The sequence below is a fragment of the Rhamphochromis longiceps genome, linkage group LG23, assembly GCF_057381845.1.
Source record: "Rhamphochromis longiceps isolate RC_006_pf linkage group LG23, R_longiceps_female_GT1.1, whole genome shotgun sequence".
Classification (NCBI taxonomy): domain Eukaryota; kingdom Metazoa; phylum Chordata; class Actinopteri; order Cichliformes; family Cichlidae; genus Rhamphochromis; species Rhamphochromis longiceps.
The window spans coordinates 14,415,874-14,431,005 of record NC_140578.1 but is presented as its reverse complement, the minus strand read 5'-3'; the positions used below and the strand labels follow the sequence as shown (position 1 = coordinate 14,431,005).

Sequence of the window (15,132 nt, the reverse complement as noted above, 5' to 3'; positions counted from 1 at the left end):
AAACTATAACACAAGTACCTGTGGTTGGTTTTGAGCCTTGAAGAGACAAAAATAAAAGAGTCTGCAGCATGCGTTGGTATGTGTTTGTATTTCTTGGTAATTTCTGATGATAAACCATTCCACGTTTTCAGCTCTCAGTACATAACAGTGACAGGAAGTGCAAAACAATTTCTGGATGAGATGTTATAGCTGTGGCCAGTCAGAAATGGGCTTTATTTTGAACTTTTTGTAGATTATTTTTTAATTACTTGATCACAACACATACAATACTTGTTTTTGTTAATAATAAAAAGCTTTTTTTATTTGCAGCCAGTATAGATAATTCCCAGTTTACAGTGCAGGTAAATATAGTATATTTATCATTTGCATGCATAGCTGTCCCTTCTTGATATGAAACAAGAGGAAAATCGGTGAAGTGGCCCTTAAAAGCATTTTGTGGGTCAACAGGTAATTGTTAAATTCGAATTGTAATTTAATTGCAATAGAATGAAAATGCGTAGTGATTAGTATGAAATCTTAGGGCTAAGAAAATATAATTCACTCAAACACATTGACTTAGTGCAGTGTAGCACCAAGCTTCACTCTTAAGAGGAGCAATATACTGCTGTGAGTTTTAAGTATTCCCTCTGATCCAGTCAACTGAAAACCTGCCCTGAGTGAATTTTCGGAATTTCTCAATGTATGCCAATATTCATGAACGGGTAAGTCCGAATTGACCAGATGGGAAAGTTGCTAATGTAAACCTTTAATTTTGATGTAAATCAAATTAATTGAAAAAACTCAGGAGAAGCAAAAAAAAAAGAAGGAAAAAAAAACTTCTGGAGCTCAAGGCTATGCTAGCTTTACCTGTCTAAAAGGGAGCAATGAATAATTTGATCACATTTTTCATCTCGCCCGAGTGCTGAACAAACAGGAATCTGTGATTAACAGTTTTAATTAGGATTCTAACTTGACAAATTCTTACAGCCTCGCAACGTTCCTAAGATGTATAAATCACTGGCCTGGGATCATCAAGCTGCCTCTTAAGTGAATGTGCCTCAAGATTACTTTGTGATTCCACAAACTGTGAGTCAGCCAAGGCTGAGCGTGTGTAACTAATCCTCTTCCCACCACATGTCAGGTGGAGGAAGTTTATGTCCACTCAATGAGCTGACTACCCTGCTCAGGTATTGGACCCTGGTGTTTTTTTCCCCCTCTCTGTTTCTTCTTCGACTCTTGAAAGCTCGATGTCAAAACTGAGAGGAGCCCGTGTTCCTTTGCCTCCAGAGTGTCAGATGTCTACACACCTGGATTATGAGGTCACTGGGGAAAAAAATAGTGGACTGGTAGATGAGGATCATTTACAGATGCCAGTTAGGGTTAGAAAATATGAAATTGTCCTCTTTTTGATGAATTATTTAATCAGAGTTTTTAAAAAAAACCTAGTTCTTTTGAAATAAGTACTTTTTAAAGTAGGTTTTGATTTTATAAAATAGAAAGATATCTTTTTCCTGTAAACAATAGCTTTTACCCTAAGGGAATTTAAATTGAAATAAAGCCTAAAGCATTTTGTTTGAGCATAAAATCTATTCTTGTTCAACAAAACAGGATTAACGGTAAAATGCACAAACTTCTCTTATGTGAGGTAGCAAAGACTCATTCCCCTTAACCATATATGGACCAATCTTAATATTCGTATGTGCATAGTAACCTATCAAAGGCCCATTTGGAGCCATGAGAAGCTCTGGAGGGTCATAGAAAAAAACGACCCTCCAGTGTTTTCAATGTCCAAACACTTGAAACAAAAAAGTTTACAGAATTAAAACTCAGTAACCTCATTTTGTTTTCATCCTTTTGGTTTTTCAAGGTGATGTCGCATTAAGAGGGATTTCATCCTAAAAGAAAAATGAGAAAAACTGTGGCCCCAGACAACTTCCCTGTGGAACACCATACTGTAGCATACTTCACTCAGAAAAGCAAAAAAATTAAAGGTCGTGTTCCATCATATAATTAGTTTCTCAAGTTCAATAAAGAAAGCGAGGTCTGACCCGTTAACTACTGATTACATTAATTGAAACTCTGCTGGAATATGAATGAATTAAATTAAATTTAAATCTTTGAATTAAATTAAAGATTTGGTGTTCAACTTGTTTATTCCCAATTATGGAGCAGAGCACTTTTTTCCTACTTTTCCCTTTAATCACTGTGCACTAAGTGTAAATTTATAGCTATAAAAAGTGCTGCACTGTAATTTTGCAGCACTTTGGTTAGTAATGGATGAAGACACACACCATCCCTCAGCCCCCATGACCCGCCCTAATGCCAAATTTAAACATCAGTAATGTGCACTGGTGTCTGAAATTCCATTGTGAAATGTTAAATTTAAATCTTGATGATATGCATCGTAACTATTGTAATCAGACACCCCAAGCTTCGCCTCCGTTATTAATTGTCCAAAGCATAATGATTTATTGTAGTCCTGCAGTAGGATTATTAATTTTCTGGTTGATTATACCTGTGGGCGGCAACAACGCTGTTCTGCATATAAGCATCTGCTAAATGAAAAAGTATTCTTCACATGAAAATATGTCCTTGGAGAAACAGCAGCTCATTTTTAGTTTAATCAAACATATGTAAAAGTACTGTTGGTTATGGATACAGTGGCATGTATTCAGAGGGGAAATGTATAATGAACATTACTTAATGATTTTTTTTCTTTGTTCAGACTTGTTATTGAAACAGAAACTTCATTGTGTATGCGGTTAACTCCAACTGTTGCTCTTTCCAATCAGTTGCACGCCGTGACTTGGCAAAGCCTTTCGGCCCTGCATCCCAAACTGCACCTGCACCGCAACAAAAACACGCAGCCCCAATATATGGCTCTGCTGTGACACTGGCGGTTTGCATTCCAAAGGAACGGCAGAGAGTGACAGAAGTGTGTGTACAATACAAACCGCTCGCAGCCAGGCAAGTCTGGGTACGCCCGGACTGCAAAATGCAGGCCAAGTTCAAACTTCACTCAAAGAAATCACTGGGATCTCAACACTTAGAGGAATGCACAGGTGCAGACACTCAGCAGCAGACAATCACAGCCAACACTTGATCAGTTTGACACTTTGCAGGGCCAGGGCCAGTGGCAAGTTCCTGTGGGAGTGTGATTGGGGCCCACGTAACAAAGGAAACAAGTCCACTGATGCCCCCCCAACCCTTCCCTGTATTTGTGCAATAACCTGGCTGGTTGAATCCATCTCCACTCTTCTGCTCATTTACAGCCACACAGCTGATGGTTGTGTAATAACACTTTTACTCTGATAAGCTTGGCATGAGTATCCACTGGCATATTAATCTGTCCATGTCCAATTAATCAATGCTGGATTACATGTTGATGCTCTTAGCTGCAGGCTTCCACTTACATTTACTGATATCAGGATGTTACTTTTAATAGAACAGAGCACATTGCGTTAATTTCTTTGGCACCAAATAGATGTTTTTGCACTTCATTTTGGTTTAACATGATCAGTCAGGAGAGAATGTATGAAGAGCTCTGTTTGCAGCTTCATTGATCACAAGAGATATTACTATCGATCAAATAAATTTTCTCATGACTTTCATTAACCAAATTAAATTAAATATGCAATTAACGAGCCTCCCCGATAAAATTGGGAGGAAGGGGACATGATGCAGTACTTTAATGATACTGATTAGGATTGCTGCTTAACATCGCAGCAGTCTTATGCTAAATCAGGCTTGTTTGCAATACCACATCTGACACATCAGTGCTGAGAAGGGAAGACAGCACAGTGCTCACCCCGTCCTCTCTGGCCACTAAGAAGGAGAGGCAGATTAATTAACAGACCTTTGCAGCCAATGAAGACAGGTGGCAATAATCCTGACAAGCGACAGATCTGAAGCCTCTCATACAAAACCAATTTCAACTGAGCTCCATTTTTCAAAAGCTCATCAGGGTGAAGAACGAGAGAGTTGAACCCGTGTGGCTGCAGAATTTGTTTCTCTCTGATTGCCTTGTCAGGATATCTTATCCGATGGCAGATGACCAAAACCCCACCCTTCATAGACAAACTCTCCCTCTTTCTGTCTCTCTGACACACAATCTGTTCCACACAATGCATCCTCTGTTTTCCCACTCACATGCGGTGCCTTACACTTCCCCACAAGGACGCACATTCAGCCACAATCAACCAGTCTCCAAGTTACTCATCAGTAGTTTGAGACTAGCAAGGGCATTTTGAAATGAATATGAGAAACAGACAGAGGCAGGCAACATCATTTTTTTTTTTGGAGACTTATATGACCAATATCACAGACAGGCTTCATCAACCTGAGCCAATACCATAATTAAGCTAAAGCTCGTTCGATGAGTTGTTTGAAAACAATGTCTCTCTCTACTCATTTTAACACACCAAGTCTGTGAAAGGGTGTTAAATATGCATGATACTGCGCTGCTGAGGTAAAAGAAAGGGAAATACATTAGTGGGTTTGTTGAAAGCTGGGCCTAATTAACCCTGCTATTATAATGTGGGAAAGAAATGTCAGATCATTGTAACGTGATGCCGTTTGGCTGATCTGTACAAACCGCATGGTTAGATTTATGCATTGTTGCTCACATTCTCACACAGTACGTGTCGGGTTTACACAATACAAGAGAAAAGGCTTAAAGAACCAGACAGTCGGGTTCGAATCTCAGGTAACAAGTACAGGAGGAGGTAAAAAGACCAGGTTGCATTGCAGTTCTGGCTCTCACACAGTGATCGTACTACAACCCCTGGCAAAAAATTTGGAGGATGTTCATTCAACTTTTTTTGCTTCATAGGAAATGACACAAAGCTATTTGGGACTTCAAACAAATTCAGTTATAATATTTCAATTAATGGTATGATTGGTTTTACAGATTAAGTAGAGGAAAAATTATGGAATCATCAAGAAAGACATCACTATCAGCTTTAACACTCTTTGCTTGAGACCAACTTCTATCGCTGGCATAGCAACAGTGTGAGCGAATGATTGCCATCTCTCCTGGTTTTTCACTTGACATCCAACCCATATCATAAACGAGCGGGTAAATGTGCATGTTTTTTATAGGCATGTCGCTTTAAGTTTGAGTTTTTTGCCACACTTTGTGTTGGATTTCCTTCTTGAAGGAGTTGTGTAACCCTTTCCATTGTTTCAGTCTGGTGCAAAATCATGTTAAGGTCTCTGAGATTATCATCTATACATTCAGGTATTTAGATTAGAAAAACACATTTCAATGTAACGCTGTCATTTTTTTCCTCAACACTGAGTGATTCAGTATTTTTTTTCCCTTCATGTGATCTAGAAAAGATTTCTGAATTACAATAATTTAATTTAAATTGATTCAGGAATGTTAGATTAAGCCAGGATGTTCATCAATAAAATAAAAATAGTTTTCTTTGATCTAATTGTTTCCTACAAAATAAAAGAGCCGAGTGAATATCCTACAAGTGTAGTGATTCTATCATTATTGTCAACTGCCGTACTTTTAATTTAACACTGAAGAGGTGGTGACCTCACGCTGAAGGAAAATCACCAGGACTGTGATAATAATTATCTTTAACATTGTAGGGTTTAATTTACTTGGGAATAAAATGCATTTTGTTTATCTAATTACTAGAAAGAAGTATGTCTGCACAGAATCAGTGGCTAAACTATGCGTGCATCAGTCCTGCTTCCGTGCACCTCCTAAAGGCTAATCTTGAGCCAGTTAAAACCCTGTAGCGTAGAAATAAAAAAAACACTTTGTTAGGAAATTTAAGAAAAATCTATCTGCCTGCCTAAGAAGGCTTTAGTGTATATATTTGTTGGTACTGGGATGACTGTGAGTAAACTGTGTTCACAAACTGTTTGTACTGTAGCACCTGGTCTGAACTTGTTTTGCACATGACAAATACACATATTGTTATTAATATAGAACTGAAACTATTGAAAAAAGCAACCAAAAATTAAACTTGATTAAAAATCAGAAAATAAAATGAATAAAGATTAATGAGTAAAATTCATACTTTTTCCTGTTATTTAAAGAATTACACTCCTTTTTAATTCATTACAAGTGCTGCTTTATAAACCTAAAATATCTGCAACATAAAAGTTGAAAAGAGTCAGCTGCAGTTTAAATTGAAGGCTCTGATTCTCACTGTTTATCTTGGTTGTTGTCTTTGATGTAATGAGATTATTTGTCTGGACAGAATGGACCCCAGTTGGTTTACTGCAGTGCAATCACCAGCACATTATAGTAATGTTACTATCCATTGGAAATTAAGTACATAATAATGTGCTGCACTTGCATTAATGTGATTGATCGTGTCTGTTGGGGATATGCATACATAACAGTCTTTGCTTCCCTTTTCGGCTCTTTAGCTAACCCTCCTCAGGAGAACCTCAGTGGTCGATGATAGGATCCACCCTGACTGTCCAAACACTGCTCCCTCTGGGACATTAATTTCCAGCCAGTCCAATGAGTGAGTCAAAAGAGACAGCGCTCACTAAGCATGAAGATTAGGGAGTCGGGATTCAAACTTCTCAATTAAAAAAGTCTCTTTTTTTCCCAGAGAGAAAGTATAATGGCAAATTAATTTCCCAGAGATTAATGTACAAGGTAAATATTTTAGTATAAGTAGTTATCTTCTAAAAAGTCAGAGGATCTACACCCCCTTTGCTCCCATCCCCCTCCCCTGCTCTCCCAGTGTGTGTTGAAAAGGCTCAGATGCATAAGGAGTCTAATGAGAGAAGAGATTCCAAGCAGCCTGATGGCTCTCATCAATCACCTTTCTCCTTTGGATGTGTGATGTCGGCCGGGGGATGGGGCCACGGAGGGGTGGGTGAGTGGGGAGGGAAGGCATCAGGCTTTTAATCTCAATAAGTTAATAGACTTTCGAGTTTGGTCATGCTAAGTAGAACTTCATCCTTGTTGCTTGCAAACAAGCAGCACTTACACGGGAGACGGTCTCAGGAGCTGCTTGGCATTTCCATGTTACAGAGTTAATTTGTGTCACACCTGAAATTAGGAGATCTAACTAGAGTTTGTCGATACACCTATAAAGGCCAGTTAAAGGTTACTAAATACTGACGCAGCTTGGGGAACCCAATCTAGATATCTACTGTAGCAAGAGTAATGGATCTTAATGTTAATTAGACACTGGCCTTTCCAAGCAAAATAACTGTAACATATTACTCCTGACTGTATAATACCATCCCATCTCTCTGTGTAACGTATTTAACAGCCCAGTGTCTGGTAGGTGAAAGCATGTCGTTTGATTTTTGTTGTCTAATGGCTGTCAGCAAACATCTTGTAGTTCTGGCAGTAGTAGCTCGTTGTATCGTTCCAGACACCAGTAAAAAACTAGCTGCATAAGCCTTTTTTTATGTGTGTTTGACAGTCAGTTTCCTAATATTAAGATTTTTGCCCAAAAAATCTCTGATTCCTTAGAAACACATTAGAACTTGAAAAAATTTGATTCCTCACAAAAAGTTTCAACAGTATAAAAAAAACAAAACACTTTATAATGTATTTAGCATTTTATGGATACTCATTCCTGTACTTTCAGCATTCAGCTAACCAACACATCATGACATTTTCTGCAGTATTTAACAACTAGAAGTGCACTTTACATTTTTTTAATCTTTATGTGATTTTACTGAAAACATGAAAAATTGCAATATTGCTAGAGCAGCTCTAAGGCTGTAAGTTTGTTTGTTTTTCTACTTGTAAGTGAAATCAAAGACTTCATTTCGCTTCTTGTCCTCTTTCTGAATGTAAACGCTGCGTAAAAACCTCGATGAAACAGAAAAACATACAGACCTGGATCAGATTATCTTCTGCCATATTACATCACCTGTAGCGGTTTGTTCCTCTCCAACACGTTATATTAAAACTTTGATGTTATTATTGGAGTTATGTGATGTAATATCGCCATGACAGTCCTTTAAATGATGGGCCAAACATTCTGACCATGACTTTATGAGGATTCTAACATATTTTTGTATAACACTGACGTGACAGCTGTGGTTCATTAATTATCTCCTTTGCTGGACATTGTGTATAAGTACTTCTGGAGGGAGAGGGGCTAATGTGGAAAATATGTAGAAAATGTATTTGGGTTGACAGTCGGGCTATTAATAATGATTGTGTTTGGATAAATAGTGCCCTACTTTCACAATCTGTAGAATCTAAATATTCCCAATAGGCTTCTTCCCTCCTGTATTGATTGATTAGTATAGTGTTTAAAGGTCATAGTCATAAAACATCAGGAGTAAATAACAGACTGATTTTTTTTTTTAATGTATTGCTTGTTGGGTTTTTAAATTATTGCTTCTCAGTGTAGTGTTTGGATTACCACGTGTTATTTGAATTTGGGATTGGCTGCAGAGCAAATGTAATTTCTGGCAAGACGGCGTTCCTCTCCATAAAGGGGCAGACCTGGGGGTAGATATCCTTTATGTACTGTGTTTGTAATCAGTTCCCTTCACGAAGACGATGCACCGCTGCGTCTCCTTTCTCTCTCCTCCCCAAAATACTCAAAACCTGCTTTCATTCTATGCAGAGTTACGTGGAGGTGAGACAGATGTGACTGGCTGTCTCCTTATTGTCGCCTTACTCAGCGTCTTCACAGATAATTAATTTGACGGAGAGCTTACAATAAAACACACTAAGACTGGTTTGGCCTTGATGTGACTAAAAGCTGCAGCTCGGTTGATGGATATGACGCTAACAGCTTCATTTCAGTCTGCCTTTTTAGGATTGTGTTCAAATGCTTTCAGTCTCGCAAACATTAAGGACTGACCACCACAACTGGGGTTTTTTTTTTAATAGCTTTCCTTATAAGGTTCCCAAAATAAAAGAAGATAGCCTTGGGAGTACAGTCATGTCTCGGTTTATGCAGACATTTATCTCAACGGCTGGAGTTTCTTTGGCAAGAACGATGGCTCGCAGTATTTTCTTTTTTTATTTGTATTAATAAAAACATTTTCACCAACAGATATTTAAGAAAATTCAATTTCAGAAGAAGTCATTTCTGAATAACTAAATTCACTGACTATATATATATATATATATATATATATATATATATATATATATATATACACACATATAAACCCCAAAAGGTGATTGGTTTTCATTTGGCTGCGACACTGCTCGACCTTGACAAGGAAAAAAAAAACACCACAAAAGAACCACGAGAGAACACGAGTGGAAACCATAACCCAGTAATTTAATCAGATCAACCGAAATCAAAGGAGGCAAAAGTTCAGGATTTGAATGCAATGAAATGTATCAGCTTCTTAGAACCTACTGACATTGCTCACTTGTGGAGGAGCAAGCCTCGACAGAAAGGGCTGAGTAATGAAGATGGATGCATTCTGTTATCAGCCAGCCACTTACTGGGGCCTGATGTAACCTTAAACATTGAGGATAGCTCAGTTGCACAAAGAATCTAATTAATGAATAACAGCCATGAAAGAGGACAAGGCAAGTGTGCATTTGCAGATGAATTCCAGACGCTAATCAAACACTGTTTAAGTGGTTTGGTTTGTCTCCAGAGCGAGGCAATATTTGGACAGGACTTAAGGCATGCACACTTAATGACTGCATGCATTTTTTAGTGCTTATATGTGTCTGTTGTGTGTGTGTGTGTGTGTGTGTGTGTGTGTGTGTGTGTGTGTGTGTGTGTGTGTGTGTGTGTGTGTGTGTGTGTGTGTGTGCTTTATCTTGCTTTCAGGTGTTATGTACAACCATGCCAAGCCTGAAGTAATGAAGCACTGAATGTGTAGAGCAGGTGTGAGGTTAAAGCATTAGTTTGAGTTTCTTCCAATATTAGGAGGTTTTGTTTAATCTCTATTACAGGGTCAAAGTGCAGTTACTGTACTAGGATTTGGATATGAAGAAACTGTGTTCTGCTGCTCAGTGTATGCTGACTGCTTTAAGCTGGGGACACATTTACAAGCTAGAGTGCCTCTAATTTCTACGAGGTGGACAGCTATTAATCTCTATAAACTGAGATCTTTGTATGGATATACCAGATCTGTGGCGATCGGGTCAACATTTTTGTACTTCCATTTGTAGTCCAAGTTGTATTGACCAATCACAGCTGAGTAAGCATTGGCTGCATTTAGGTATTTCCATGTGGGCTGCAGAAGTGGCGCGCAGTGCTATCTTGAGACCGTTCCCTATCGTCTAATGATGATTTATCCTTCATTCTTTCCCTTCGGGATGGTATTGCTCTCTCACTTATTCTCTGTTGTGGTCAATGACACATAAATCAGTCGCTAGATGTCAACAATGTTATGCGCAGTTTTTCTTAAATCTGTTTTTACACAAGTTACTGCAAACTTTTCACAATACAAGTGTTTTCTCTGAGAGCTTTTGATGTGAATTTGCACAGGAAAGGTTGGGTTGTTTTAATCCATGAAGTTAACAGAATGGGAGGAGATTGAAATGACAAAAATCTGCCAGTGTTTCCATGTTAAACAGAAGAAATAATGAAAGGATATCTATCTTCAGACAATTAAAGGTCCGTCTCTTAGTTTTGTTGGGATTTCACTGTTCCTGTTCGTGTTTTAATATTAATGCGTTAACCACAGCTGGTAGTTTTAACATGAAGTATGTTCTCCAGTGAATCAGTCAGCACACTCCAGGCACTTAAGTTAGGTTTGGACAAGCAGTAACAGGCCATTATTTTAGTCAGCTAGAGAAATTAAAAACAAACTAATCCAAATCTGTGGAGTGCCTGAACCTGTTTTTTATGCCATTTTTTATGCTAATAATATTCTTTTTAATATCATGTCCTTTCACAGCGCTCCTGCTGTTATAACACCTTATTAAGACATGTTTCAACGTTCGTTTTGCCTTTATTGGCTCTTGAAATTAACCAATAGATGAAATTAGCTTGAATGATGTTTGATGTCTAAAGTATGCTAAATGTGGGTATTTTATTTCCTCTTTTGGAGAATAAAGAAAGTACAGTGTTGTTTAGGTGCTCTCCAGAATTTATGGACTCAAGTCAAACATTTCATGTAAACTCAGAGAAAGTAATTTCCCCACAGGGATCAATAAAGTATACATTATTAAATGACAAAAATTTAAATTACAAACAATAAGATAAGAATGCAGATCATGTTATTGTGTTTCAAAATTGTGAGTCTCTATTTATGTAATCTTGCAAACTTCAGAGAAACAGCTTGAATTTGACTTTGGAGGATTTCACACTGAGCCAGAGCGCTCTGCACTTACCTGTCTGCGCTAACGTGGCGATAGTCATCGGCTCAGCTCACTTAACTCTTCGTGTCATAGATTTGCTGAGCTCATATTCAGGTAAACAAAACAACCTGAGCTACTGACTACAAAATATAATTTACCAAACCACTTAGAAGGACATAACGCATGCATAATATGCACACCCTTCACTTTCCAGGCGGGCAGTCTGGACATTATTAATAAACAGAGTGACGCTGACAGACAGGTTGACGGTTGGTCTTTGCTTTTACTTCATGTTCTCCTGTCTTTCTTGCATAATACTCTCAGCTTGACAGGACTCATTTTAATGCTTTCGTTTTATCCCTCACCAATAGCATGAATATGTTGATGTCACGCACACACAAGCTCACATTCAGTCGAAATGAGCACAGGGTAATTGTACTTTTAAGTGGTGCTTTTCATCCACACTGTAGTTGAAGTTGTTCCGAAATAATCAGGGTGCTAAATTAAAAAATGAAAGTGTCGCAGGAACGTTATTGTAGTATTAAATATGAAGTTTACGCAACTTGAGCTTTTTTTTACTGCTTTGAGCATTTAAAGTGGGTTCATCCAAACGTGATCACGGAGGTCAGAATCAAAAACATTTCTGCGTTTCTACATGTAGAATGAACGTTGTCATGAGGCTTCCTCTTTTGTGTCGTCCAGTACCAGCTGCAGAGGAGTTCCCCGTGGCGGTCGGTGAGCTTCCAGTGGCAGACGTGGCTCGTGCTGATCACAGCGACCGTTTTGATGAGTCTGGTGCCCTACGCTGTTTACTGCATGATGACGGCCTTCACCAGCCCTCCTCCTCCCAGCACCTTTAAAGTGGCAGCAATTTTCTTCGGTATACTGACAGAGACCCTGCTCATCAAGTGAGTGTGTTCTGTTTTACTGTGCATTTATTAACTAACTCATATGTGTACTGTTTTTTTCCCACCATGGAGTGCCCTTGGGCTGAACTCAGTCTAACACGGTCAGAATGATTAATGATTAAAATGGTGATAACATTCTTTCCGCACTCTTTCCACATTCTGTTCTGCTAAATGCATAAAACAATATTATCAAGTAACATTTCATTTTTATGTGAGTTTAAAAACAAGAAGCAGCGAGTGCCTGTGTCATCCAAATAATCATCTCTGAAAACATGTTGTTGTCTGACCCACAGCACCCTCCCACCTCTCTTGTTTTCACTTAGTCTCCTTTTCCATCTCTATATTGCTAATTGGAACGATGCCTGCGGTACTGTAAACCATTAGTAAATGAACAGTCTGTTTTTATTAACATCTTACTTGTAAATAATGCATTAGATTTCTGGCATAAACAATAACTACTCTCTGATTAGAAAGCAGCATATGGCAGGTCCTGTAATCAGATTACAGATACAGGTTATGTAACCTGTAATTGCCTAAATTAGTGATAAATATATAATGGGTTACTTCAAATTATATTTCCTAATAATATTTTTGAAAATCAAGCTATGTTTTTAATGTGGCTTTGCCGACTTTGCTTAATTAAACTGGATGCTGGGATTCAGACAAGCTCCCCTGCTTAATAACATACTTTCTAAAATATGATGGTGGCAGTGGAAGTGACCCTCCAATCACCCTAAACAGCTTTCTGTGCCAGTAGCAAAATTAAAACTTTGTGTTCTACATGTGTCCTTCCTCTAGTATTTGTTTTAACTTGGAGGAAAAAAAAAGGCAGGCTGTTTGTAATTAACTCAACAAGGCTTCTAACGTTTTTTTCCCCTTCCTCTCTCTCCATTAACCGCCCTTGCAAGGAATGTGGCTACTCAACTGGTAATTAATAAATATAGTGGTGGTAATGTGCTTCTGCATCATTATGTTGTTGAAGCCCTTATCCACACTAGTAATGAGCTGTAATTTTATGACAGGAAGTTGGTTTGTTTACAGCATGTTTGGCAGCGTCAGATGGGCTGCGTTCTCAGCAGATCTCAGCTGCAGGTATTTGCTCGATAATTAAGTCAAAAGAGGTTCAAATATGTTTTAGTTCAAATGCTCACACTCTTACAGGAACCATTCATGCTGACATGTGGTTTTCAGTGAGTAGCACATTGGAGCATCTCCTTTGTGCTATTCATGTTCCCATGTGTCTACATAACAAGTTAAACAGATGATCTGTTTAGGTCCATAATGTCCATAAGTATTTGGACAATGATGCATTGTCTTTTTTTGTAATTCTCGCCCCTGTACAGAGCTACAGTCAGTGGATGTTAAATTAAAAATCAATCAAAAATAAGACTGAAGTTCAGACTTTCAACTTTAACTCAAGTGGTTTAACAATCATAGTCATTTTTACACACAGCCAAACCACTTTCCAAGGTTTAAAAAAAAAAATTAAACTGTTGATGGACAAGCAGTTTGATATCCAAGTGAGCCTGCTTGCCTTGTATTTTCATGACAAAGTATGCAGATAAACAATCTGTAGTTGATTTCAAGTGTTGAAATTGAGGCCTAAAGAAATATCAGTGCTAGTGAGGAAGGCATTTGAACTATCATAGATTTAGTAAAAACGTCATGAGTGTCCAAATCAACAATCTGGGTCCTTCTTAAAAAGAGGCCTGTGCTGACCGGCTCAGTAACACCAACAGGTGTGAAAAAACTCAGTTCGATTAAAGTTGAACTACTAGTTATATTTTTCTGCTTTGATTGAAAGCCTACAACCAAGAAAGTGCAAACAACTTGTTACACCCAGGAAAAAGAAGGTAAGATTAGACAAACATCTAAAAGTGCCTGCACAGTTCTGTAAAACAGCCTTTGGACAGAAGCCAAGATGAAACTGGCACTGAAAGATGTACCAGAATGATGGGAAGAGAAAAACATGGAGAAGAAAAGGAACAGTTTGGGACCTGAAGCATACTACATCATCTGTAAAACATGATGTAATGTTATGGCATGGGCATGTATGGCTGCTAGTGGAACTGGGTCAGTAATGTTTTTATTGATGATGTCACTGCTGATAAAAGGAGCAGGATGAATTGTGAGGGGTACAGGGCAGCACTCTCTGCTCACGTTCACCCCAGTGCTGGAAAACTGGTGGGACGGCACTCATAGTGCAAATAGATAATAATCCAAAGCAAACCTTAAAAACAACCCAAGAGCTTCTCAAAGCAAAGAATTTAAAAATTCTTCAATGGACAAGTCAGTCATAAGATCTCAACCCAATGGATCAACTTTTCAGTCATCGAGTTTTCAGTTGAGCCTCTGGAAATGGGGCACTGTGTATAAAAAAGAAAGCTAATAAAATACTTTTTAAAAACCCTTTGAATTAATTAAAAGTGAATGTTAAAATCCACGTGGTGGTGTACAGAGGTAAAACTGCAAAAGTTGTTATTGTCTAAATAGTTAATGACCTAACTGTACATTATTACTGGTACAGTAAGAAGGTTAATGGGAGCCCTCATTAGGATTGGTGGTCTACACAGACCTTGTGTCTCATTGTGCTTGTGCTGCCTGGGATGTGCCAGTGTCCTGCTGCCCCTTGTCAGTGTGCATCTCAGTCACACTTCAGCCCCAAGGGTGGGAGCTCTAGTAAGGAACGACCCCAACTCACCCCCACCCACGACTCTGCCCGTTAGTCTGACAGACAGGGATAAGATGAAGATAAACAAGCAAACCGCTCAGAATGACCTTTTATTGTCTGCATCATGTTGGATCCTTGTTGTGAACTCATTTGCTTAATTTGAGTTCACAACAAAAAACCAATGGGAGAAAATAAGTGCAGGACACAGGTTCATCTTCTATGGGGTTAAGTGCTAATTAGGGGGTGTATTTGACCATAAAACCTCGTCTTGCAAGAAAATCCACCAGTCAGTCCCTGGTAGATTATGACACCAATGAGAGACTCAAGGGTGAGTGGACTTGCAC

General features: G+C 38.5%; 1 protein-coding gene across 1 annotated transcript in view; it reads left to right on the top strand.

Annotated features, from left to right (window-relative positions):
• The window catches only part of LOC146641473 (uncharacterized), an 84,682-nt gene that overhangs the window by 63,139 nt on the left and 6,411 nt on the right, over positions 1–15,132 (top strand). The window contains exon 4 of the mRNA XM_085399335.1: positions 11,912–12,117. Within this exon, the coding sequence (XP_085255461.1) occupies positions 11,912–12,117 (206 nt within the window). The remainder of the gene's footprint in view (positions 1–11,911; positions 12,118–15,132) is intronic.